At 40.6% G+C, this 25,201-nt stretch overlaps 1 protein-coding gene across 4 annotated transcripts in view; it reads left to right on the forward strand.

Annotated features, from left to right (window-relative positions):
• The window catches only part of tmem132e (transmembrane protein 132E), a 373,228-nt gene that overhangs the window by 280,035 nt on the left and 67,992 nt on the right, over positions 1-25,201 (forward strand). For all 4 annotated transcript variants that reach the window (XM_058626897.1, XM_058626899.1, XM_058626896.1 and 1 more), the window contains one exon: positions 22,255-22,395. In XM_058626897.1, the coding sequence (XP_058482880.1) occupies positions 22,255-22,395 (141 nt within the window). The remainder of the gene's footprint in view (positions 1-22,254; positions 22,396-25,201) is intronic.

The following is a 25,201-nucleotide window of genomic DNA, read 5'->3' on the forward strand; positions in this document are numbered from 1 at the left end:
TGCATTCATCAGTTTTTCCACAAACGCCAGAAGGTGGAGGGGGCAAAAGGCTGCGTCCTGCTTTTAGGCTGCTCAGGAAAAGACAAAAGACAAAAGAGAAAAGCCCGCGGGGCAACAGAGGCGCAGAGGGGGAGTGATATTCTGTGTCTGTAACAGCAGTGAGGGGCAAATGAGACCTCACTATGGAAAGTGAACGGGCAGAAGAACTCACTCATTGAACATTTTTTTTGACAATCCTACAGCCATAAAATCAAAATCAATCCTGAGAATTTGCGTTAAACACAGAATCAGAAATCCAGTAAGAGTTTCTGCTTCATGAAAAGTTAGTCTCCACATGTTTATCCAATTTATCGTTCCACATTTTTGACTATGTAAACAATACGCCGTAATTAGGGGAAGTTAATTTGCGTTCAGCTGATTATAAAACCATTTGGGTGATATTTAAATACGGCGGTTAATTTTCACCGGGTCGTTGGTGGTGGAGACATCTGAGCTCGTTTATGAAAGAACAACAGGAGCTGTGATTAGATTTTATCATGATGAAGAGTTTATTATGCTTCATTATTGTTTGCGTATGAATATCCTGACAGACCTTTCACCACAACCGGCCGTGGCACATGCTGCAATTTCTTTTTAACAACAAATTGACTTGGTATCTACTTTCTTTAGAATGTTTAGGATTTTTAATTAATGGTTTTTATGACAGAAACAAGTCAAAAGACAAAAGGGAAATTGCTGTAAACGACCTTTTTTCCTCCACCATCAACACCATCTATCTAAATTAAAGAGCTATATAAATGAATATATAAATACTGACACATGGAACTAAAGCTTTTCGAGACTAAACGAAAATACCTTCATATTTTTAACTGTATGCCCATGGTTCTCAAACTGTGGTGCGTGTACTTGGAGGAAAATGAGAAATACTGTGTTCTGCTGTTCTGATCGGAGTGGAGCTGAGGATAGTTATCAGCCATTTGTTGGTGTCACGTGACTTCCTGTCCCGGTCATGGAACCGAAACATGGACTCAGTGAGTTCCGTGCACTTGTTGAATGTGCTGTGCCCCCCGTTATTCCTCTTTGTCCGCGTTTCCTTCCATCGCTTATTTCCCGCTGCCAACCAGAGAAGCCGCCAGAGTCAGATGTTACTCCGCAGCTTATTTAATTAAAAGAGAATGTTTTGAAATCTGACTCGACCCCTTTGGCAAGCGTCTCCAGCGCCGCGCGTCTGTTTGCGAGAACGCAGAGGTCACATGGATTTTTTTTATTTATATTTATTATTTTTTTTCATTAAAGCCCGAGTCAAGGCAGACTGCGTGTTATTTCACATGGAAGTTTGCACATTAGCTGATGAAAAGGAGTGAAGATGGTTCAGACAGCAGTCTGTAAACAGGACACGCCGCCTGTTTTACTCATCACACACTGGAGCTGCATATCAAGCATGTCTGGGACGTAAGGAGGGCGATGTAGCGCTGGATTAAATGCTGCTTCTCACTGTCAGTCGTGCGGTTTGTTTCTCGTTCTCCGCCTTTGATTTCTTTTATGTATTCTGAATCATCTCTCTGAAATGCCGCAGGGCACTTTTCATCCACCTTGCGTTTGCCTCAATCAATTTCCCCAAATCTTTGTGGTGCCGTCGACATGCGTTTACACCCCGGTAAAAGGCAAACGTGATTGAAATGCACGCTCCTTTTCTTTAAGGGGCAGCGACTGCTTGTTTGGTTCCGTGGAAAAGAGAGAAAAGAAAATACAGAACGTGTAGATTTTTTTACGCTAAGGTCACAGAGAGGTTTGTTGTGATCCAGTTGAATCTTTTCACTCGGCTGCCTTCAGATTACAAAGTCAACTTTTTGCTCCAACTTCATTTTTGGCCACGGCTGTAGACGAAAATGTTCTTTTTTTGGTTTTGTGGATTATTTCAGGGTTAGTGTGCTGAAGAAATGTGAATGACTTCTTGGTCTCATGGTGGAAAGATTCAGCATGGAGTCCAACCATAGAAATGTCCACTGAGCGGCAGAGAGTCAGAACCTGGGACTGGACGAACTTCTGATCTTCTGTCAAGGACAGAAGATCCAGCTTTGGTTATGAGAAGCCTTCATGTGGTCAGTGATGATATGGACGTAACTTGAATTGGACAAGGCTTTAAAGTAACGTAGAGTACGTATTTTTTGGCGTTTCAGGCCCCAACTGTTCCATTCTTTGGCACCCTCCCCCCTCGGGTACCAGAGTAAAATGGTACGGTACAGTCATGGGTGGAGCTAGACCGGCTCCACCCATGACAGTCAGCTGATTGGGCGTCAAAAAAATGCCACTCCCTTGCCATCGGTGTAAAAACCCAATGGAAGGAAGTTGACAAACTGGATGTCTAACCGTACTATACTGTACCAAACCGAACCATACCATAGTGGAAACAAAGCATAAAACATTTGCTCATTTAAGTAAATGTATATCTACATCCACTGCGACATGAATATTGGAGAACAGAAGAGAGTAAACGACCTCTGCAGTTGGTCGCAGTGAAAAAGTATATTATATATATCGATTATCGGCACTAAACATCTGCCAAAAGTCCAATATCCTGTATTCCTCCTTTAAAGTTCCAGTGTGGAGCATTAGGGTGCATCTGGAACTGAAATGAAATATCCTAAGTCACTTTAAAATAAAGAATGTTTTGGTTTTAGTTGCATTAGAACAAGCCGTTTACATGTAGATAGAAGGGCTTCACCGTGGCAACTCTGTATGTTTTTGGACAACAATGCTCGCCACTGTTCCACCGCGTATCCGGATGTATGGAGCAGGAAAGTTCTTCTCCAAACTTTGGAGACAAACCACTCTGTGCTGTTCCACAGGCAGTGACAGCTCTTTGTCATCTGTCTCCACACAGCACTTCCACCACGAGTGTCTTCGTTTTCATTTTAAGTTCCATATGGAGCGACGTCTATAAGGTTCCAATCATCTGGGCGAGTGTTTTCCTCCTCGGCGCGGCTCTACGACTCTCAGGTGGAGTCTCTTTCCGTCGCAGGTCGGGTTATTGACTACTAAATAGATTGTATATTCATGCTTCTTTACGGAGGGCTGTCACTCTCTCTATCAGAGCGATATGATATACAGTTGTTGATCATGGAGGAATTCCTTTGCCGGTGGGAAATAAAAAGCAGATTTGCATTTCAGAGAGCCAGATTTGCGAGGTAAGGGTTTGTCAGATGGCTTCAGGGATGTTCTCAGGTGTGTCGCTGTCATTTGTTGCAGGATAATCGACATCGTTCGGCACAGAAAAGGCCTGTGTCTGCGTGTCACTGTGTGGATGGTCCAGGAAAGACCCGCCGTTGTTCTATGATTCTCTGAGATGCAGTAAATGAGAGACCTTTCCGCTCGAGGTCGCCTCTCAGACGTTGATCTCATTGCGGATGCAGCCGCGGTCCACGTCGAGGCTTGTGCAAATATTCTCCTAATGTCATCAGTTTATGAGACATTTCACATTTTAAACGGCCCAAGTTGGGGCGGAATTATAATGCAGTTAACTTTTTTTTTTGTCCCCGCTGTGGAAAGTCCTTGAGCGTGACTTTAAAGCCCATAAGTGTCAGGGATGGCAAACTTTTAATGTGTATCCTCTTCTCGCAGTTTAATCATTGTCAGAAATGAGGGAAAAGCAGGTTATTACTTAGCGAGAGTGTCGTCTCCTCGGTCCCGACTATTTGATTGAGTTAAAAGTGAGTCGTGTACAATCAGTTTATATTCATAATGAGTTATTGTACAGTGAACAAATGACATTAATGGGGTTTCTCTATATTTGATTGTATACTTCCTTTTATATTCACCCCTAATTGTGTCTCGGCTTAGGTCAGATCTCTTATCTGCAGCTTTTTAATGCCTGTAGAATAGAGTTTTATTGTCTTTATTAAGAAAAATCAGCAGCTGATAAAACAAAAGCATAAAAACAAACGCAATGGAAGGAAAAACCCAGATAAAAACACGACTAAAACAGTTAAGCATTAAAAACAAACACAAATCACATATTAATGGTTTATACTTTTTTTCCCCACAGCTTTTCTTTAAATGTTTCATTCATAGGGTAATTGAATGTGTTAGGACCCATATTACATTTAAGTGTTGGACCTATTGTGGATTAAAATATCATGTGCTTCAAAAATCTTCAAAATACCGATGATGTCGCTGACATTATTCATTTAAGTCGATCTTAAAAAATGCTCTTTTTGTTGCCTCGGCCTCATGAGTCTCATGTTTCAAGGTTAAAGCTCGGCCGCGCGCTCGTCGTCTGCAAAAACTTTCACACGTGTGTGAGATCCTCGCGCTGATATGTTTAATTCAAAGGCTTTCATGAGCAGATGCTGTGGGCCGTCCCTTTGTGAATTTTAATTTATTTATTTACCGTGAAGGCATCGGTCCTGTTGCTCTGTCTGTGTGTGTGTGTGTGTGTGTGTGATTCCCCCAGAGAAGGATAGCATTTCTTTTACACCAGCTTCTGAGAAAGAGACAGAGCTATAGTTTTACTCAGAGCTGTCCAATATGAAACACAAGTTCCTCAGGGGAAAAGGGGAGAACATCAGGAGCGATGACACCATCCTCCTCCTCCTCCTCCTTTAACAGAAGCTGCATCATAATCACGAGCCTGATCACAGCCGTCCAGTGCCTCCTGAACTTCATGTATCTCACCTGAACTGTGGCTGGATTATTATTATTATTATTATTATTATTATTATTTTTATGATCACTATGTTTGCATAAAGTGACTTGAACTCAGGAAATGTCAGCATCTACGCTGCGGCGCGGCGCGGATTCTCCCTCCCCCTCTGCGCCTGTTGGCAGGTCTGACTTCCACTCGCCTTATCAAATAAATTGGACAGTGGCCATTTCCACAATTGCCTCCTCAGAAAGGTTCTGGCTCACCCAAGGGGTCTCCTGCTCATGGCTGCCGCTGATGGGAAGACTACTTAGAATAATTGTCCTCCAAAAGGAGGCCTTTCTCAAAGCTGCTGCAAGTGTGTGTGTGTGTGTGTTCTTGTATGTGTTGCCTCTTTAGGACCTTTTTTCTGGCATAAACACTGACCATATCAGGAGCAGAGACCAAAACCTGGTTTGAATTGTGGTCAGAAATGAACTGGTTGTGGTTAAGAGTTGGATAAGGAAATGCAATATGTCCTCACTAATGATGTCGTACAAGAGTGTGTGTGTGTGTGTGTGTGTGTGGGAGAGAGAGAGAGCGTGCGAAGGAGGAGAAAAACCACAATTTTGCATTTTCAAAGCTTATGTGTGTCAGGATTTATGGTTAACACCTTCAAAGCAGGTGTTGAAACAAACACACACACAGATTTTCTTCTTACGACACTGACTTCTATTCATTCAGACAGTCGAAACTAAGCCTTATCCTGAACCTGAACCTGAACCAGTTACTCCCTAACCTTAACCTTAACCTTAACCTTAACCAAACCACAATTGAAATCTGAGCCCTAAACTGAACAAGATCCTCAGAAATGAGGTTTTGATCTCTCTGAGGACTTACTGGTCCTGATCAGGTCACTGTTTATGTCAGAAAAGGTCGCCGACGTCATCCAACCAAGAGAGAGACCAGAATTTCATATTGTGTGTCATGAATTTGTCTTCCATATATCATAAATATATTCTGAAAAAAAAACAAAAAACATGTTGCAATGTCAGTTTTTCCCAATATTGTGCAGCCTGGAACCGGTTATGAGGTGAAGAGTCAGACAGATGTTCCTTGCATTTATATGCTGTGTTCCCACCATGGTACGGTTTGGTTTGGCATCGTACTAGAGAACGACAATGAACGCAACACAACAGACAACAATGGAGGACATCGAGCAGCTTTGTTTTGAATAGACTACCAGACCAGTTCTAACCCTAACCCAATCGGCTGACCGTCATACCCTTACCTGACCGTACCCTTTTGCTCTGGTAGCGCAGGGGAAGCGTGCCAAACAGTGGAGCGCTTTGGGGCTGCTTATTTTCCTACTATTCCTAATGGAAACGCAAAAAATTTATTTTTTTATATTTTAAAATTTATATTTTTCCTTTCACCACAACCTGTCTAGGCAGATGGCCGCACATTTTTTGAGTCTTGTTTTGTGAGAAAGGGGAGTTTTTTGCTCATTGTGTGAACTGTTGGGTTTCACTTCTCTCTATAATACTGTAAAGCTTTTTAAGTTAACTATGTACAGTGCCTTGAGATAATGTATGTTGTGATTTGGCACGATATACAAGATATTTAAGTACTGGAGAAGCACCTGAATCAATACTGAGAACCTAACATTATGTCCGTTTAGTCCCCGCCGTGAAGAGACTCCGAGTGTCGACTCTTTTTTTTAATGCAGTTAAAAAAACACAAGTGGAAAATCAATAGACGCTGGTCAGAATCGGTTTAATTAAATGTGCAGTTGTGATGCCGCGTTCTCACCTCATACACTTTACTCCCGGGTTTGCATTCATCACAATTTAAGTCTAATGTGTTTTACTTCCCGACAGCCCGAGTGCTACAGACGCTCCGTCTGCCGAGATCACGTCCAGACGCAACAGGGACATCAGTGTTGTCTCACACACACACACACACACACACACACACATACACAGCTTGAAGCAACATGTTGGCGATTATCAGTGGCAACAGTGTAGCAGCAATATCAGGCCGAGTTATCCCATCTGTTTCCATCATCGTCACATCACAGCGTTCATTTTATACCATGTGTTTAAAGTCAATGTTTGTGTTCACAGCTGCTTTAGTTTCTTTATTCAAGTTAGTTTGGATTATGAAACAGAGCTGAACTTTGACCGCGGCTGGCGCATCACTCGTGTGCTACTGAATAATAAACACTTTATACACGGCTGTTTGGATCTGGGAGCGCGTCTCCACATTCAAGGCAGGATTCAAATGCATCTCTTGCACATGCATGAAAGACTCGAGACACGGATTCCTCATGACAAGTTAAAGATTATCACAGTAAAAGAATAGCAGTGCGATTTATTCAATGGTGAAATGAAATTATTAAGAAGCTTATGGCGCTTTTGGATCAGTTAAAAAGACTTCAAAATCCCTGAAACTATTCAGTGTTAATCTCCAACATTTAGCAAAGGAAACGTCTAAAATGTCAATATTTAACAGAGGATTCTGTTGTATTTCGCGACAGCATATCGTAAATCGTTTTTTTTTGGGCCGACCCAGCTTTTTTTGAGAATACTTTTCCAAAAATTGGGTGTATTTGAGAATGAAAATGTCTTAACCTGCCAAAAACCCCAAAATGTCCAAGCTCGAAAGTCTGCGTCCTCCTGCAGGCCCGACCCTGACGATAACCATCAAATCCTTCTCGAAATGTCCTTGCTGCTGTGAACAAGTTTTTCATAAGATAACAAAACAAACCCTGCAAAATATCCGTCCCCAGTCATTTCTGTCTGAAAACAACAATAAGTGAGAAGTGAACAGTTGTTTTTCTTGAACTGTCAGCAATTTTGTGCACACGTCAAACTCCAAAAGCACCTTGTCGTCGTTGCTTTGTTCCCTCTTTCAATGTCTTTCCTCATTACATATGTTGAATAGTTCCATTTTTGTTGTTTTTCAATGTTACACCACCACACACTGGACTTGTTGATTCACTTCTGCGTCTGTGAGTGTGTTCAGAAGTCGTGTTTCGTTTGTTTCACTGTGTGAAATCCTCGGTTTTCTTAAGTGACTCAGATTTATCACAGGAGGCAGCAGTCGACCAGCAGCTCCTGCATCCACACGAGCTAAAAACACACATTTTCTCTGCGGACGTCTTGCACTAACTTTAGTTTCCAGTTAGAAAACACTATTTTAAGATATCGTTGACTCAACCAGGTGCAGATTTGTATCATGATATCAAGTGCCCTTACTGGAAACCACGTTCCTAGTGACGCCGTTACGGTCCATATGCCACAGATTCCACACGGCAAACGTGCAGCAGATAAATCTTCATCAACCACTTAGTCGTCGGCTGCAGCAACAAACAGCCTCTGTTTTTCAGACCTGTAATTGTGTTGTGTTTTGCATCAGGAAGCCAGGAATCCAGTCAAAGCAAGTCGGAGCACGGCTGAGATTTGAGAACTTACAAGATCCCTGAACTTAAAAGGGAAAAAGGTCTGAGCCTCTTAAAACCCCCTCTCCCGACTCCTGTAATTACGGTGTCTCCACATTTTTCCATAGCAACAGACAGACACACAGAGGAGACACAGAGAAAGAGAAACATCCTCTAAATGACTTCAAATATTTATTATCGTGCTTTGGAAACCTTGCATTTCCTCTATTTCCTATTTTAGGGGATAATGATATTTTTAATGCTAAAATATGATTATTGTTGTTTATTAATGTTCGCAGTACAACACAAGAATATTTCGAGGCTTTAAACACAACCATTTCCTTCACTGTCCTGGATCAACCTGCTGAATAAACGGATTTCTCCCCCCAAAAAACTGTAAAAAAATAGTAAAGCACATTGTTATTTCTTGAGTTAGATGTACAATTATAGTTATTTACTTGAAATTCTGCACAGAAAACTATAGTTTTGATACATCTTCTGACTAAAAATGTGAATTCAGTCTGTTATTTGCCAAATACACAACAATAATGTTTAGTTCCAAACATGTTTTTGAAAGATGTCTAAAATATTTATGGTCAAAGTAATTTGCGAAGCACTGTATTTATTATTTAATTAAAAGCAATTTATTTATTTCCTGACTGTGCTGTGAACATGTGCCGTCGGTGCCTTGACTGACGGCGTCGTGCAGCCTCCACACTGACACCTCACTTGTCTCGGGTTGATAATAATGATGAGCTGCTGCTGCTGCTGCTGCTGCTGCTGCTGCTGCTGCTGCTGCTGCTGCTGCTGCTGCTGCTGCTGCTGCTGCTGCTGCGGAGAAAAGCCGTGAACATAATATTCTGAAGATATCCTCGACGTACACTTTTGTTTAACAACTGGAAATAGAATCTTGTGTCTCTTTGTAATCCGCTATCTTTCTTGAACCAAAGTCCAGAGAGAAAATCAGCAGTTTTAGCTCACAGGGACACAGGAGCTGCTGTAAACTTAAGTTCCTCATCAAATGAGGTCCCAGGTTCTGGTCTCCATGAGTGTTTTCATCAGTGTTTATGCCAGAGAAAAGTCCTGACGAGGGAACAAATACAAGAACACATTCCTTCCACATTCCACAAAAAAAAAAAAACCTGGGAGAAGTTCCCTCGTCTGTCAATCATCGTGTGTTTTCTACTCGAGCAGCTCAGAATTCAGATGCTCGCTCGTGCTTTTCTCCACCACTGACAGCAGTGATGCTCAGAAACGGACGAGGAGGAGGAGGAGGAGGAGGAGGAGGAGGCAGAGTGATTTAGGAATGTGAGACAAACATCTTTTGTGTAGGTCTATAGTGAGTTTTTGGCAGATTAAATTCTAGTGAAACTTCTAGCTGGTATTACAGCAGCAGCAGCAGTGTCTGTATGTGTGTGTGTATGTATGTAACAGTACTGCCGTCACTGCCAGGAAATACTTCTACAAACAAATCAACAACATTCAAAGTGACCCGACTTTAGAAAACAATATCCCTCCATCCTTCTGGATCCTCTCCAGCTGATTCACAAACACTCCCACTGTCGATGGAGAGATTCCTAACCTTTTAAGATCTGTTACCCTTCACTAACAAAACAAAATCGCTTATATTAACATTAAACTTCTTAAGTTGAGCCTCTTGAGCAAGTTACACTGATAAAAACTACAATAAACAATATAAGGAAAGCAACGGTCGTCTATAAATAAAAGCGTTATTAAGTGTTTTTAAAGAAGGTTAACTTTAAAATTGGAAAGCAAGTACACAAGACAAGTTCTCACAAAACAAAACTTTAATAAAATAAAGTGGAAAATAATTGAGTCTAAAAAACCCACAATGAGCCTGCATTTATATCAATGTACAAACAAGAAAAACAACCAGCTTATTTTATTTAAATCCTACATTTACAGTATTATTTAAGCAGGGAATTAATAAACACATAAGACAGGTCACTTTAAATCTCCTCTGATGAGGCTGAACATGCAGAAACAGCTATGGCTGCAGCCTAGAAGAGCAGCAGACTGTTATAAATAATAACAAAAGATGGTTTTCACTGAAATTTTAATTAGAAAAGCATGAAATGTGTGTATTTGTTGTAATTTGGTAAAGGTGAATGTGTAATTATATATGTGAAAAACGAGTTATTGCCCAGTTCCGTCAACAGATCATATATTTAACAATAACATTGTCTCAGGGTTTGTCATCATAAATGAAATTCTTGATACTCAAATGGTTTTTATCACTAACAGGAAACAAAATCAATCAAAGAACATTTTCCAATAACTTCCCTATGTTCATATGTAATTAAAGAAAAAGTCCTTCCTTTAAATAAACTGCAGCCTCCGCTGTTGAAAAAGCCCGAGACTCACTTCATCATTCTGACCTCACATTCATTACTGTGCACACTCACCACTGCATTATGTAAAAACAAAGTAGCTCGGTCGGCTCGGGCTTCAGAGGCGTGATAAACAGTCTTGTATTTTTATCCATAAATCCCCCGCTGTACATTCACGCCCTTATATCACATCTTTAACTGTGAACTGTGTTCTGCTCCACTTCCTGCTGCTCTGCTCTGAACGTCTGAATTATCTAAAGTCCGGTCGTGAGAACGACTCTATTTAGATATGTTGTCGACTAAACTAATTGATTTATCAAGAAAACTGTAAACTGTTCATTCCCCCGCACCAAAGTCCATAGAGAAAATCAGCATGTTTAGCTCACAGCGACACAGGAGCTGCATTTGGTAAGTTTGTGTCACTTAGGTGAACCCAAATCAAGAATTTCAACACTTTTGAACTTAGTGACGGATCAACCACTAATGTGTGCTGTGATGTGAAAAAGATGGATCGGTTTACAAATATTAGTTTCCACTTGGAAAAGGCTCATCATATTCTTAAGATGAGAGCACTTTAAAGCCGACATTGATTTTTCTTTAAATGTGGCTGTGTATCTGTTTTCCCTTTTCTTTCCATGTTGTCAATGAAAAAGACTCTGACTGTGTCAGCGCGTCATACACTTAAAAAAACCCCTCAACAGTCGCTCTGTGTTTGCCTTTGTGTGGCTGCTTTACACGAGCTATTCCACAGAGTTTAAATGTATATATAGCTTCAGCCGATGCTGCATTCGTGTCCTCAGTGGATTTTTTCCACTTTTGGTTTTTTTTTCCACGCACACAGCACATTTGCCAAAATTATTCAGGCAAGTAAAACTCAAATCGTCAGGGAGGCGTAAAAATAAAAAAGACTTAACTGCCCAACCGAGAACATGTAGGCAGGTGTAACGTGATGGTCCGCATTTGTTTGCAGTACGTTTTGATTTTACGGCGGCGCGGACGTGATCAAGTGTTTGTTTTGAACGTCAGGCAGTGAAAACTTTGGGAATGCGTTACGTCAATGATGTGTCCTCACTACGACATAAAAGTTTGTTTGTTGTATGTTGTGTACACTTGTATTTGTTGCCTCTTAAGGGCCTTTTCTGGCACACACTTTGTCAGGACCACTCGTCCTCACGGAGGACGAGAAAAAAAAACAACCTGGTTATGTTTGGAGCTGGAGTTAAGGTCAGGGGTGAGGCTTTGCTGAGGTTGTCCAACCGAATGGAAGTCAAAGGAAAGCTGCACAAACCCGCGTGTGTACGTGTGTGTAAATAAATAAACGACATGTCGCCGGACACATAAAAGCGACCACGTTCACGACCGGACAAGGACAAATAAGAATCTGCACTTAATCTGAATTATACATATGGTCATGCAATGGAATTTGTTGTGTGGCAAAGTTGTCAGTAAAGTGCCTCTCCTCTGAGGAGCTAATGGAGCTTCTGCCTGCACACGAACAACGGGAGGGAGAAAAGGGCTTCGCTGGACAAATTTAGCTGCCGGGGGAGAAAACCCTGTTTCTGCTGTAATGCAAAAAGCAGAGAAATGCCTGCGAGACATTCAAGCGCTGACATTTTAGCTGTTTATTTACTTTTCTGCCTTCATCTGAGCTTTGTTTAAGGGACAAACCGAGAAGCCAGACTCTATCCATCAGGGTTCTTTCTCCCCGACTGTGGTCGGACCAGTGTGTGGACTGTTGTCGCTGCGGCCCTGCAATCAAATGTTTGTTCACGACGTCCCTCTGCGGTGCCAGAGTATAACACGCCAATACAGGGGACAGCCAAACACGGGGAGACCAAGTCCTGGACTGGCACACACAGAGCGAAAGGTCCTGGATGTTTAGTTTGACAATTTCATTGGAGAATTGTAGTTGGTGCTGCTCAGAAATGTCTCCTAAAATCATCATTTTTGTTGATGAGGCTGGAAAAGACCTGGATTGAGTTGCTGGTTACTGGGGAAGCACATTTGGGTTATTTCTGTTGGGAAAGATGTCCAAAATAAACAAGTGAGAACTGACTATGATGCACTTGTTCAGACCTGGAACTTCCACCCTCAGTGATTTGATCACATGTGAATAGCACATTCTATCGTCGATTACATCACAGTGTATCAACAACATCAATGTTTCTTTATGGAGTGAGTCATCCTGTTTTATACCCATCTCTGCTAAAAAGAGACAAACATCACAATTCATTGAGTCATTCTTCTGCGGAATACTTCCACGTTGCTTTCTAGATGATTTGGTGTTGATTGTCTGTTCAAGAGCTTTCTTCAAACAGTCTGAGGAACTTCTAGACTGTTTATGTTGAGGACGGTTTACCTCTTTTTCTGATGCTCTCATGGCTTTTAAAGGTCTGATCAGTTGAATCATCACTTCAGAAATCAAGGACTTGTCCTTAGTCGTGATTTGCAGCGCTCGCGAGTGAGTGACAGAAACAGAGTCGGGAGAGTTTGGATGATCTTTTTTTATCTATTTTATCTTTGGCACTTTGAGTCAGTTTGTCAGTTTTTCTCAAAAACAAGCTGAAAGTTGGACTTGTCTGAACCCCAGAACATTTCTGTGAAGCAAAGGTTTGAGTGATTCAACATATTTAAGGTTTTATTGCATTTCCAGAAAGCGTCCCAACATTTCTGTAAATAGGATTCCTAGCAGAAGGCAAAATGAGCCCATCCACCCATGCATGTGTCGTGTTTCCATCAGCGCCGATCTGAGCCGGAGCCAATAAAAACCGGCGTCTAATACAGAGACATTTAACCTGGGAGTAAATGCCAAAGCGTATCCGTTTCCATTGCAGACAAATACCAGATGTGAGTGGGTGTTAGTGGGTTTTATGACCAGTGGAAACTCACAGATTATCTGTTTAGATGTCGGTGACCAAAGATCAACGTCACAGTGACTTCACAGAACATGTGTTTGGCCTTTTGAACCCGAAAATCCCCATAAGACAACAAAGGCCACACAACCAGTGAGCAGCAGTTCTATTTTGATTTATTTCTCCACATAAATACAGGTAAATATGGAGATGGGCCAAAGAAAATCCCCACTCACCATTCCTTATATTTGAGAAATGACAATATTCCCACCTCGGATTTATATTTATTGATTTATTTTTATACTTGGAGACCTAGGGAGGAGATAAGTGTGCAGTAATCCTGGTTTAAGAGAAATCGCAGCTCTTCCATCACAGTTCCGTCCTCCGAGTTAAAAAATGAGCTGTGTCACGTGACTGAGCATCTCTGAAAAGGTGGAGGGAGAAAAAACGAGCGAGCAGATAATCTATAGGAAGAAAAGAAATAGAATCTCCATCACATTCAGGCAACCAAAGATAAAGTCCGTGTTCAGGCGTCACAATATAGTTAATTTTCTGCTTGTGTGCTCCCTGAGGTCGTGTGAAGATCCTCACATGAAGGGAACCACAAACCATATAATCAGCAGTGAAAAGCCAAAGGAGAAGGGCAGGGTTAAAATCTTTTACCGCCGTGACGCGATTATATTTCATCTGCTGGGTTTCATCGCTCGGTTGATCAGTGGCAGTGATTTAAAGTCCACTCTCGGTTTATTCTAATCCGACGACGGGAGCAAAAAGTGATCCTCCAAACAAAGTACAGTGTAGTCAAAGTCTACAGCAGCTGTTTCCTCGGTGCCGCTGTGTTTAATTGCGTACAGTTAATGGGCCACATTGTTTCAGTGCTCCTTCATTAAAATGAACACGAGCTCAGTCGTCAAACCTCACACACTCTACACCACCCTGCTGCTCCAAGTCAGAATCAATAAAGCATAAAAGGGGCTGCTCACTTGGAGAACGCTTCTGGAGCGGGAAGGAAATTTTCTCCGGGCCCCGGCTCCAGTTACGAGATGAAGCAGGAACATAAAATGTTTGAGTTAACAGTGAAAAACATTTTCTTTTTTTCGTGGGAAAACAGAGAAAAGTAAATATGTACTTTCAGATTAAAACATTACCACATGAGGTGCCGGCAAAGTGGTGACTACTGTGCTGCAATGTATGGATGAAAGGCTTAATTATCTCAATTGTTTACAACATTTGTTTATTTATTTTTAAACGGCAGACAGAAAATCACAAGTAGAAAAATACTATTTAATTGCAGCCTTTGTGATTTGCTCAAAGACTAATCAAATATCCTTTAAAACCCATTAGAGGTTCAAAGGTACAGCCTAGAAGTGCAGCAGACTGTCTATCTAGCTATCTATCCAGGCGGGTTATCTATACACCTACCTACCGACCTATAGACCAGTTAGCATGTATCTCGCTACTCGCTATATTGATATCTGTGACCATAAAGTTTAAAGAATCTTAACACAGATTATCTTTGTGAACATTGTGCGATGTAAAGTTCTGACAGTATTCTTCCTGTGTGGCTAACCTCTATTAAAACAGTGTCCAACAGCTAACCATATTATTTTTATAAAATAAAAAAAAAAACTAAAGATTTGTGACCTTTTTTTTCTTTTAAAGACTCTCAGTAGGAACCTGGTGTTGAAACCGGCAGAATAATGACAGTGTTACCCTTTAAAACTCAGCTTTATAGTTCTGTTTTGGACAAAGAGAAGCAGACGGACAGAAACTGGCACCATAAAAAAAAAGTTCCAGCTTTAAAAGGGTGAAAAGCATTAGTTCTAAAAGGAAATCGCAAAGGCGTTTGTGTAATTGCAGTGTTTAGCGGGATCATATCTCACCTCCGCATTAGGTGTTTTTTTTTTTTATGTCGGCTGTAATTATCAGGCTTACTCACCACCTCTGGATGAATTTAAGTTGATTGTGTGTAATAATTACAGAGCGCCGTAACACCGGGACAAAATGACTGCTGATTCTTTTTACTTGGCAATGTCGGGGTGGGAATTTATTCTAGTCTTAGTCCTCGTGAGGGAATTCTGGATGTTACCAACGAGGAATGTGCTGTTGTTAGCCATGGCTAACACTCCATATTTATCACTCGCGCTCCCCTTTTTTGCTCATTTTCGCCTACGACAAATAAATCAGATTGGCGTCTGCAAAGCGGCAGCTGCACTTTCAAATGAGTCATTTGCTCAGTGATATTTCCCTGAGCTTCACTCTTCTACCAATTTTCCAGACGTCCCAATAAATTAAATTAAAAATAAATAAATAATTAAATGTCCGTCTCTGGCTCAGACTTTGCTGCTGGTTTTCTGTTCACGCTGTTGCGGGGGTGGGGGGGGGGGGGGGGGGGGGGGACAACAACCCTCAAAGCTGTTTACGAGTGGAGATAAATACCACAGATATGAAAGTGCTTGAGATGATTGATAAGATTGCTGCCTGTGATCTGAGGGTGTTGCTGCGTTTGTCACTCAAGAGTCGCCCTCAATCGTGGCGGAAATCGTTGCGGTGCCGCGGAAATATGAAAGAGGTTATTGGCGTTTTTTTTTTAGCACGAGCGACTCAGATTGAAGCTCCTGCGGCGGAGTGTGTTAGAAAAATCTTCTTGAGGAGGAGATTTAATTAGAATTTAGAGACACTCGACATGATTGGGTCCATTTTCAGCAGCAACTGAGCAACTTTTTATTCTTGACGACATCTTATCCAAGAGGCTGCTTCAGTTCTGAAGGTTTGTGGTGAAACCAGGGAAATTTAATAGCACGACGCTCACTGTAACTCCATTGAGCTCCAACAACAGTCGTTGTGCTGCTTTAAGGTGTGATCGAAACTGCTGTTGAGAGTGAATTACAGTCATTGGAGGTTGTTAATAATGGTCATTACAGTGTTTAAGCTATATGCAAGAAGACCTTTTCTACTGCCATTTCAAAGAGCAGTGACATTTAGCTGCAGGACACATGTAGTTATGAATGTGAATGGTCAAATCACCTGGTTACCTGGTTAAATAAAGGCGAATTAAAATTAGAAAAATAGCACCTGAAGACTTGTAAGTACACGTGTAAATACACCAGAGGACAGATTGTTATCTGATCTGCCAGACCACTTCAGGAGGTGGCCAGAGACAAAGGAGTTCAAACAATGGCGCGACTTCGTTGTTGTTGTTGTTGTTGTTGTTGTTGCAGAAGGAGAGGGAGAGCTGAGGTAAAGTGGGGATGACCACATCCCAGAGTGGTTCGGCAGATTGGATAACAATCTGTCCTCAGGTGTATTTACACCTGCACGTACAATGGCTCAGATGCTATCTGATTACAATCTGATCACAGAAAACACATTCCAATGCCAGGTGTAAAGAAAGCCAGTGTGTCAGGATTAGTGCTGCGTTCCACTTGTAGTCGGAACTTGGACTTGGACTGGATTCCAGGTCAGTCGATCGGTTAAAAATGACGTGAAAATCCCTGAAAACGTGTGTTAATCTCCAACATTTAGCAAAGGAAATGTCTAAAATCTCTGGTGTATTCAGCGACAGCGCTGTTGAAAGCCGGTTCAGTGACGGTGACGAGTGCCATGACGTCACTCCCGAGTTCCAATGTAAACCCTTTTAAAAAAGAATCCACTATATAAGCATATAATACTGTATACATTAGGTATATTGATATTAAGGATACTTTTAATGGACAGCATGAATAAATCCCTTAAATGAAAGCATCTCAGCTAATGCACCCTGACTCAGTGTGATGTGATCTAACATGTGCTTAGCTTAGTGAATTTGTAATGAAGATTCCGATCCCACTGCCACATTACGTCTATGCAGCATAGGTTGTTAAAATTGTATTTCATTGGCAATATTTTTAAAATTAATTCACGTCAATCTCTTTATGCGGTGTAAAAATCCCAGTTTAGTGACTTGCCTGCCTGTGGGGACATTTTTCTTTAAATCTATTCAATAAATATCCTTCCACAGGGCCATTAAGGAAAATATTAAAGACCCGGGACTATAATGTGATTTACTCCCGGTTTGCATACTTTATTTATTAACAGCAGCCAGTTAGATTAAATTACAGTGTGTGGCTTGGCAGTTGACATGATTTCTGGCGGCGAGTGTCATAAATGGGTCATGAGGACGTTGGCCTCGGTGCCAGTGCCCAGCAGAGAGCAATCCAAATGCTGGAGTGCAAGCACACCGCCGAGACGCGGCGAGCTGCAGAGAGGAGACGGAGGAGGCTGTAATTGGAGCAAAGGTCAGAGAAAACATCGAAGGGGAGGATTTTAATGATTTGTTTGGCAAATGTAGGGTCATTTACCTACAAAACACCACTTTAATGTCCAACGATTCCTTGCCGAGCGCTTAAAACTTTACTTGCGAGGCACACGGGTGGGTTTAAGACCCCGTTCTGACCTGGCATTGAATGCTTCCTCAGATCCAATCACAAAACATGCATCCAGAGGCGGTTTGTGGACACATGTGTCCACATTCCTGAGTCTAGAGACCACCTCCTCAGCTGCAGTCCTCTGATCCTCTGCGGTTTTAGCATTATTGAAGCCCCCATTATTTCCTCTGCGCTTGCACTACACTGGAGTGTAAACTAATCCGGTGTGTGTGAGGTTTGAGGTTTGACAACAGCGAAATACAAACCTGAAAGTCCAAACGTCACTGCTGGTGTTGGTGCAGTTTGGGATTTTAATTGACGTTTCGCCTCGTCACCGCTTCATGCCGCTTGACGACCGAGAGCTCTGCCTGGAGTGTGTTGACCAAGAAGCTCCCCTGTTTAACACTCCATCAGCCAAGTCGCAGCACTAATAGGTGTTGCCATGGCAGAAAGCATCTGTGTGGACCAAGTAAGTAATCACTCTGTCTCAGCACAAGTGGCTGCAGCAGCAGCAGCAGCAGCAGTGACAGCAGCAGAGGTTCTGAGAACCTGGGTGTCCTCTGCAAGTACAGAGAAATGCATGGGTCATGGTTTTGCCTGACACTAAGGTGTTTTTACAGTATTCAGCGTAGCAACTGGGTCACCTCATTTGCTGCGAGCGCACGGGTATTAACGTTTCCCCCTCTTTTTTCTGCTCACATCAAAGGGAAGCCGCTCGATTCAGGGTGAATTTTTTTCTCTTTTTTGAACGTTACATATTTCTGTTTCATCTCCTGTTGACGGCGCCGCATCAGATAATTACCGCCTTTTCTCGAAAGCGCGGCGAGGGTTTGATTAAAGAGGACAAAAGCGTCTGCGATAACAGGACGCAAAGATTAGTTTCACACCCAAAAAAAAAAAAGGATTGTACCAGTCAGTGTCGTAGCTATCGTAGAGAGATATCACAACTGTGTGTTACTAATGAACCTCACTCTATGAGTAATATAGTAATATAGTTCATCTTTTTTGGCAGTTTCTGTGTTTTTGCTCATCTGTGACAATATGTTGACCAAAATAATCACGTACTCACTGTTTTAGAGCTTTAACCTTTGTGCTAAATAGACAAAATTAATTCGCCCATCAGGCTGTGTTTCCACACACCTATCCATATTTATATTGTATTTACTTTTTCTGATGAATATGATGTCGTTGTCGACATAAACGAGGAGGAAAAACTATCATTATTTTTCTTTCTGATTAGAAAATAAACCAAATTTTAATTATTATAAAAGTGTATTGTAATTATTACCATCATTATTATTATTTTTATTATTACTATTGTTATTATTATTATTAGTATCATTATTATTGTTATTAATTATTATTATTAGTATTATAATAATACTAATAATACTACTAATAATAATAATAATAATAAATACTTTTTCGTTCACACCGATGAATCAATTATCAAAATTGTTGGGGATTTATTTAGCAATCGAATAATTGTTGCAGCCCCAGACATCTGTTTAAATTGACATTTTCTGACAGAACAATGGGAAAATTGTGGTGATCAAACAATTAAGAGAGCAACAGGGAAAATATTTAGTTTAGTTCTGATATTGACGACAAAACATCACAACTAATCACATGGTTACCACCTTTGTTCCCGCTAGGTCTCACTTGTAAAATAAGATTTTAATCTCAACATGGCTTCCTACTCAAATAAAGTTTCAATAGATTCACAAAAATCACAAAAAAGTCAATTTTGGACGCTCACTACATCCAAATGTCTTAATCTGCTCGTCAAATATTCTGAGTTTGACCACGTTTAGGTTATTTTTATCATTTGAGGTGGTTTTATTGTAAGAAACCTATCATGTGTCTCTTCTCTGACTGCAGTGAGGAGGAGGAGGAGGAGGAGAAGAATCATCTCTGAAAGTTTGTTTTCTTTGAAAAAAGAGTGAGAAACCACGGTTGAGTGGTCAGTGCAGTAAATAGAAACCCCTCCGTTTGGACTGGAGAACTTTTATCTGTCAGCAGAATAAATTGGAACATTGTGGAAAGGTGTTGCAAGAGCCTCAAACTTTTTTTCAGCTGAATGTGAATGAGAGTCTTTTGGAGATGGGCGATATGGTTCAGGAAATGCACTCGGTCAGTTTGTCCACAGTGGAAATGCACTGATGTGGTGATTATTTCACCATTCAGGGTCTCATGTTGAATTTTAATTTCTCTTCTTTCTTTTTTTTTCCCCCTCCTCTCAGCATCTGCGAGGAAACACAAACCCATTACCGCTCCTCCCAGTCTGGGCACTTATCAATGTCTAATTGTCCCGAAAGACACAAAGCAGACAAACAAAAAGCCAAATATGTTAATAATTCATCTCCGTCTTGTATTTCATGAACACGAGACCGTCAGATCAATAATCTCTTTTGGCTCTGCTCCTCGGTGGATGGGCGCAGTCGAGCCGGGGCGTGGCCGCGTGGTCAGATAACCGGAGCAGACTCTCAGTAGATGGAGAGAGCTTTTGTTTTCGACCTCCTCCTCCTCCCCCTCCTGCTGCTTTAGGATTCTGCCAGTGGATGCATTAACCTTTAGCACAGTGCTACAAGTGCTGCGCAGCATATAAATACAACTTTAGCTGTTGTTAGCATAGAAATCATCAGTGCATTTTGGGTTTACCTTGTTTAAACAATGAATGTGGTGAACCGGCGAATGTTTATCATGTTTAACTTCCTGCTCAGTCCCACTGGTCAGAAAATAGTTGAATCTCATGTTTGCAGTGAGAATGTGTTTCATCTGCATTCACCTCTGGTTAAATGACTCTTTTATTGGCTGTAGCTCTAATTTCTTCTTCTGTTGCTGGCATAGCTGTTAGCAGTGCTTTTCTGTTAACACATGCACACTTATATCGTGTCTACATTGCGTTCATACCTTGTAACAATGAAAGAATGGAGTGTACCATCTTGTTGCTAATGTGTTTTCCTGCAAGAGATTCATACACTAATCCCACTGGTCAAGAACTGGACAGAAATGCTATAGAAATAGAAATAAAGAACATTACAGAACATACAGGGTGTATTTTCCAGCTGTTGGATGGTCTAACCCATTCATTTCCTATGGAAACGCTAGAAATGGAATAATCCACATCAGAATTCACAGAAAGTGGCCATCAGTTACTGTATCTCATGAGGTCTTCACGGCAGTAAAATGAGAAACACAATATTTATGCTTTAAGCTGTAAAAACCGTCAAATTAGACAAGACACTGGCAGAATACTGAAGCCAGTGGACGGCTGCCATTTCACATTAATTATCAGTGATTTGAGCAGACGCCTGCTCTGGTGTTGTCATTATTAATAGAAAAGCAGATTGCACTGTCTTGTACATTTTCCCCTCAAATGAAATTCATTCCGTGTTTTGTTTTATTTTTTTCCGTAGCAGTAATGAAGTAGAACGTCGTTGTTGTTTTTTTGTACCCATCTGCTTTCATTATTGATCGTCTGTGAGCAGCTGCAAAGTTTAACTTGAGTTTAAGTTCAAATCAATGTCTATCTGGATGCAGTAGCTACAGTGAATAAAATATTTAGACGTATTAAAATTAATAAAAATAAAGTTGGAACAGCAAATCTATACCAGAGATAAAGATCCTGAAAGTAAGTAAAGATTCATTTACATAGGACTTAAAACAGAAAAGTGCTTAGTATATAAAACACAAAGTGCAAGATATACATTAGAATTAACAAGTTAGACATAGAAAATGTTATTTAATTAAATGATTAAGACAAGAATAAATTATTTTACAGCCACAGAAAGTCAAAGTATTACAGACAAAATTGCTGGAACAACCAATTTATACCAGATATAAATATCTTAATTGTATGTAAATCAGCGCGATAGTTAAAAACTAACGCTTTCTTTACTTAAATATTGATGGTTTCAAAGTACTGCACAGCGTATAAAAACAAGCAAATAATACGAAATGGTAAGAAAGAAAGTAGTAAAGTAAAAAAGTACAGGTTTATTTGTATAAGATAATACATTCAAATAAAATAATACACTAACAAAATTAGACAAATACTATTGTATATTTTAGTATAAGATAAGTATATATAGCTCTTTTAAACATATCAATAAAAAAATATGAATTGTGTTTTATATAGTTCTTTACTGTGCTTCTAATTAATCTATTTGTGAGTTTATGGATACATTTTTCATTTGTAAACATTGTTCCCACAAAGTAAATTCCCATCGAGTTCAGCTTTTACTTAAGATTATCCTCATATTGTATCTGCAGTAAATCCAGGTTTTCACGTGTTTTCACGTGTTTTCCCGTGTTTTCACGTGTCAGTGTGTATCAGCGTATAACGGCACTGTATGAATTCACTGCTGTGACCACACGCGGCCTCCGGGTCCTCGGCTCTCATGCATCATCACTCCGTCATCTTCATTCATCCCTGTTATTGATTTGTCTGTGGAATTGCTTTTTGCCATGACGCAACGCGAGGAGGAGGTTTGCCGCGTTCACCTCTGACCTCGCACATAAATCACACACTCTCATAAAAAGTGACTGACCCCCGTTGCCTTTTCTCTCTCACACTCAGGGTCAAAGCAAAGAAAGGGGTGAACCTGCTCCAGACTCAGTCGAAGAACGCTCAGTGGAAGGTGGACTGGGAGGTGCAGTCCGGCGCCAAACACTCCATTACCACCATCGAGGTGAACAAGAACAAAGCAGTCAAACAAGGGTGAGTCAACGGCCCCGACCCAGCTGCTACAGATGTTGATTTTAGCCTCCCTCACTCAAAGACAACAATATTTGTCTTTTGCAACAATGGACAAATGTTTCCCTGGGTGTAACTGTCATAGGTCACTCTCTGATTTAAGAGTGCAACATTCTCTGGAACAGCCCCAACAGCCATGGATTAAACGCAACTTCACTTTTAAAAGTCATACACACGTGTTAATCCAACTGAAATTACCCCAGGAGCTGAGGATGAATTGCAAATTAAGATCACTTCAGTCAAAAAATAGAACAAGTCTGACAAAAATCTCACTTTTTAAACTAATTTAAACATCTTAATCCGAAAAATGTCCACTGCAGCCTAAACAAATCCAATTATTGTGTTAGTGTGACTGAACCAAGTCATGTCACGTGTTAATCAGACTAAAATTACCCCAGGAGCTGTGGGTGAAATACAACTTAAATCCACTTTAGTCAAAAAATCTAATTAGTTTGACTAAAACCCGACTTTTAAAAGTAATTTAAACATCTTAATCTAACTGAAATTCCCCGGGAGCTGTGAAATGTCCACCTAAACAAATCCATTTATTGTGTTAGTTTGACTAACAGGACTTTTAAAGCTCATGTATACATTTTAATCTGACTAAAATTAGCCTAGAAGCTGTGGGTGAAAGGCAATTTAAGATCACTTCAGTCGAAAAATGTAATAAAACTGACCAAATCCTGATTTTTAAAACTAATTTAAAGATCTTCATCTGACCCAAATTGCTTAGGAGCTCTGGATGAAATGTTCACCACAGCCTAAACTGTTTTTAAAAGCCTTGTCAACATGTTAATCTGACTGAAATTGTACAAAACCAAAAAACAAGTCAGATTAAAGGTTCTGAGTGGAATTACACATTTGTACGTGTACATTCAACCGGACTCAAACTGTCCACTGCACTCTGCTCATGTTCCACCGTTCCTGCCCCTGAGATTTGACCCAGAAATAATAGAAGAAGCTGGTTCACAGAAGAAGTAATAAACATGAAATGGTCCAATTCTGGAATAAGGAGACTTAAATTATGCGGTGTCCGCTCAAAGAGTCAAAAGAAGCAGTGTGTCAAAACTAATCAGCATTTAATGGTGAAGTTACATGTGGCAGCTGAATATCCCTCACCTCACTCTTCCCCTCGAGATTCCCCTCTTCATTTAGCATCAAAACCCAAAGGATGTGTAGTTTGTCCATTGTGGCAAATCGTCCAACATGTCCTGATGTGAATATAAAAGGCTCATTTAATTTTGTGGTAATGAAAAACAACTATTTTTATCTTCTGTTTCTGCCGAATGAAAATAATTGTTCTACACACACACTGAACCTGGAAAGACACGGAATGGCGGTCCACATTGTACCAAAGGATGTTTACACTCTGCGACATAATAAGTCAATCAGAAAACACCTTAATCCAACAAGCTAACATGAGTATATCGCCACCTAGTGTAGCGGAAGTAGACACATTTCCACACTAACATAACTTTAAGATAAGATGTCGTGATTTTGAGCATCTGAATTGTTTTCAGAATTGTGTAAGTCATATCAAATCAAATCAAATCTTATTTGCAAAGCACCAAATTACAACATGCATTTTACATTGCACTGTAAGGCAGACTCCTTGTTATATTATATATAGACAGAAGAGAAACCCTAAGAGTTCTCACAATGAGAACGCACTTGGCACCAGTGTGCAGTGCCTGCCTAGGCCGGTTGTGGTGAAAGGAGACATTCATTTGTCTGCTTTTAGGAAAATAACACGATTTTAAGTGCTTGGAGGGTGTAACCAATCTTGGAATCCAATGTTGTGAGCTTCCAAGTTGGAAATTCCGAGTTCCGACTACAAATAGAACGCACCATAACAGCGCTAGAGACAGAACTAGTACATTTTCATCTTTAAACAACAACAACCTTCATCCAGACAAACATTTCTGTTCCATATCGACAGTAATCTGCGACCATTTTGAAAACATACATCACATAATCATCCACATCCGCTGCGAACGTGCACGTGGGTGTGAACAGGAATCTAAAGTTCACACTCTGCCGTTTCCGAGAGTTCTGCTAACGAGGAACAGCAGAGGTGAAAAGGAAGAGCAGGGATTTCTTTCATGAGACTTGACAACGAGGTGAAACTGAAACGGAATTTTGATTCACGGCTGCAAATAAAACTTTTCCACCGTGATTGAAATAAGACGGCGGTTTTGCAACACGTCGCAGAGATGTCGGTGGGTCACGTATTTGAATATTTCACACTGTCAAGTGTCGATCATGCGCAGATTAAAGGCAACAAAAAGAAACTTCACAGCTGTCACTATAGAAACACTCTTATTTTTACCCTTAAGTAGCACTTCTGTCATATTTGTGTCACATTAACTTAGTCGTACACAAAGTTCTGTTCAACTTTTAACAATAGACATGTCGCGACTCAAAATACCATGTAAAGTGTTGTTATTGACTGGAATGGCTAACAACTGCTAGCCCAAGATACGTTCTCAATTGGTACGTGTCAAACTTGAGGATGACTTTACTCCCACTTCTGACTTTCAAGGTCTGATGTAAATGGAAAGCAGCATTAAAACAGAGCCAGCAGTTTCTAAAGTTCTCTATTTTAGGTGTCCTAAGAATGGATGTCCAAATAAACAACCTTTATTTATAGAAATCATCGAGATTTTGACAATGATATCAAGTTAAAGACACAGAAACAGGAGTAAAAGAAAGAACAAAAACCTACAGAATACAGCTTTATTACAGTTGCAACAGAAACGCTATAGTAGAA

Source organism: Solea solea, chromosome 4, assembly GCF_958295425.1.
Source record: "Solea solea chromosome 4, fSolSol10.1, whole genome shotgun sequence".
NCBI lineage: Eukaryota > Metazoa > Chordata > Actinopteri > Pleuronectiformes > Soleidae > Solea > Solea solea.